General features: G+C 39.0%; 1 protein-coding gene across 1 annotated transcript; it reads right to left on the bottom strand.

The window, feature by feature from the left end:
* Positions 1-992, bottom strand: LOC131619306 (serine/threonine-protein phosphatase 7 long form homolog). Its single transcript, XM_058890417.1, has 2 exons — positions 618-992; positions 1-516 (listed from the first exon to the last, which is right to left on the bottom strand). Exons 1-2 carry the CDS (start codon positions 990-992, stop codon positions 1-3), a joined length of 891 nt encoding a protein of 296 aa, XP_058746400.1.
* Positions 993-2,330: the final 1,338 nt, after the last annotated feature.

The following is a 2,330-nucleotide window of genomic DNA, read 5'->3' as shown; positions in this document are numbered from 1 at the left end:
CTAACAAGAACATGAACCAACACCGCAGAGCGCAAACACGGTGATACTCAACAAAAGCCCGTCACCCTCCTCCTCGGACTCCGCTGCCGCCACCAAGTGGTTCTCATAAATCTCTTCCAAGTTGAGCAGCCGGATATGCGCCTCACTCGTCGCTCTGCACTCATAATCTTCCATCTTTGGGTCCATACCCAGATAATCCACCATCCACTCTATGGCCTCAACCCTCTGTATCCAAGTATGGTCTAGTAACCTCCCATTGATCGGCAAGTGGAGAAGACAGACTACGTCATGTAGGGTGACCGTCAACTCCCCAACAGGAAAGTGGAAAGACGAAGTCTCCTTGTGCCACCTTTCAGCAAATACCCCCTGCATGCCGTGGTTGATGGTACTATATTCAGTCATGCATAACCCGCCAAGCCCAAAATCAACTACAACGTCATTAAACCATTGAGCTTGTGGTTTAAACAAATCAAATATTTTCCGCGCATGGTTCACATATTTTATGGTCGCCCGTTCCTGTCCCGACAAATAAAAAACAATGTTAGTTAAATTATTTGAAGGTGTAATGAAAATAACAATAAAAAACAATTAAATTAGAAAGTACAATAAAAAACAACCCCACCCTCCCAAACTCGTCGAGCGACATGGTCATGAAAGTAAATCAACACAGATGTGTTTGAAGGCCCTCCCGGGTAGCCCTCCTCCTCCGCGTCCTGAGCATCATCCTCGCCGTGCTCAAGGTGAACATCGGGTACTTCCTCCTCCTCATGTCCCACCTCATCCTCCTCCTCACGAGAGGAAGACGCCCGAGACAGACAACTCCTCGATGCACACAAGTATCTTGCAAGAGTGTCATCCATTTTTACTGGTACTCGGACTCGACCCTGTCCCCGAGTCACTGCTTGCCGTGCAGCTCTCTCGCGTCGATCTGAGGCTGTCTGTGTCTCCCTATCTTGTATAAGTCGAGCGATTGATGCCTGTTTGCCTGCCATTTTCTTGAAAAAAATGCAACCGGTAAGACTTTGAAACCAATTTGAAAAAAAAAGTTCACACCATATTTCGAAAGTGCATCTTCGAAACTAGTCGGAGGTGATTTCCGAAATGCACTTCCGAAAACACATGCGAACAACCATTTTTGGCAGACCACCATTTCTTGCCCTAACACAATCAAAATCTAATTTTTATCAACTAAACACTATCATTGACCTACAATAACTACACCCTACAACATTTTTCTAATTTCTAATAGCCCTAATACCATTTCCAAGTTAGAGTTCAAAGTTATGGAAACTTACAATTTGTTGGAGCTTTGAGTTGATGTTGAATGGGGCTTTGAATGCTTATCAATGCTTGGAAGGATTTGTAGAGCAAGAATACTTTGAGTACAAGTTGGCACAAGTGGGTTTGTGTGAAAAAAGTTTCTTTTGTAGAGAGTGAAAGTGAAGGGGTATCTGTTTGGGTTTTGTAAAAAACGCAACAGTTTTCGGAGATTTGCATCTCCGACGACACCATTTGAAAAAAAATTATTTCAGATATACATATCTGAAAACATTTAAAAAAAAAATGTGTATTTGGATATGCATATCCGAAATCACCTCTTTTTAATAAAAATGTGCCTTCGAATATGCATATCCGAAAAATAGGGATATTTTGAGGTTTTTATCACCGGTCTCTAAGAAGGTGTATGAGTGGAAAAAGAAATTCTCAAATTATTTTGATCCAAACTCCTAAAATAGTTTACATCCAAACACCTATATTTAAAAAGCAGGCTCCTAATGCATCTCATTCTATCATAAAGTAATATTTAAAAAGCAGGCTCCTAATGCATCTCATTCTATCATAAAGTAATTGATTTACCTTACGAAACTATTAATATTGACAAAAGAAGACGAACACATAAATTCATCATCTATGCTTTTCTACATGGAAGTACTAGTAAGTAACAACCATATTATCTATTAGAGAAATAATGGTACCTAATGGAACCCAATGATTCAATTGATTGATGAATAAAACATGTACCCTACTTTCTCTTTCAAATATGAAAAATCGTCTTTTTTTCATTTGGGTGAGGAGTGAAGTGGACAATGCAATAACCTTTTTCACTTACCTTTGTCCATAGAAATAAACTGCATGATTAGTATCTTATACACCACACATAATTTTTTTAATAATTGTAAGAAAGAATTATTAGCCTTCAAGTTCCACCAAGTGATTGACAACATGTTCGTTTAGTTTATTATTATTATTATTGGTTAGTTAAAAAATAATCAAATTTCAAGCCAACTCATTCATAGTCTAGACAAGGCAGCTATACTTTAACCGAACCG

Source organism: Vicia villosa, linkage group LG7 (assembly GCF_029867415.1).
Source record: "Vicia villosa cultivar HV-30 ecotype Madison, WI linkage group LG7, Vvil1.0, whole genome shotgun sequence".
Classification (NCBI taxonomy): Eukaryota; Viridiplantae; Streptophyta; class Magnoliopsida; order Fabales; family Fabaceae; genus Vicia; species Vicia villosa.
This window is presented reverse-complemented; position numbering and strand designations above follow the sequence as displayed.

Excerpts from the sequence above, each read along its gene's own strand:
- LOC131619306 (XM_058890417.1), bottom strand. The coding sequence starts at position 992 with ATGGCAGGCAAACAGGCATCAATCGCTCGACTTATACAAGATAGGGAG. Across the intron at positions 517-617 it reads GACGAGTTTGGGAGGGTGGG|GAACGGGCGACCATAAAATA; the intron begins GTTGTTTTTTAT and ends TTGTCGGGACAG.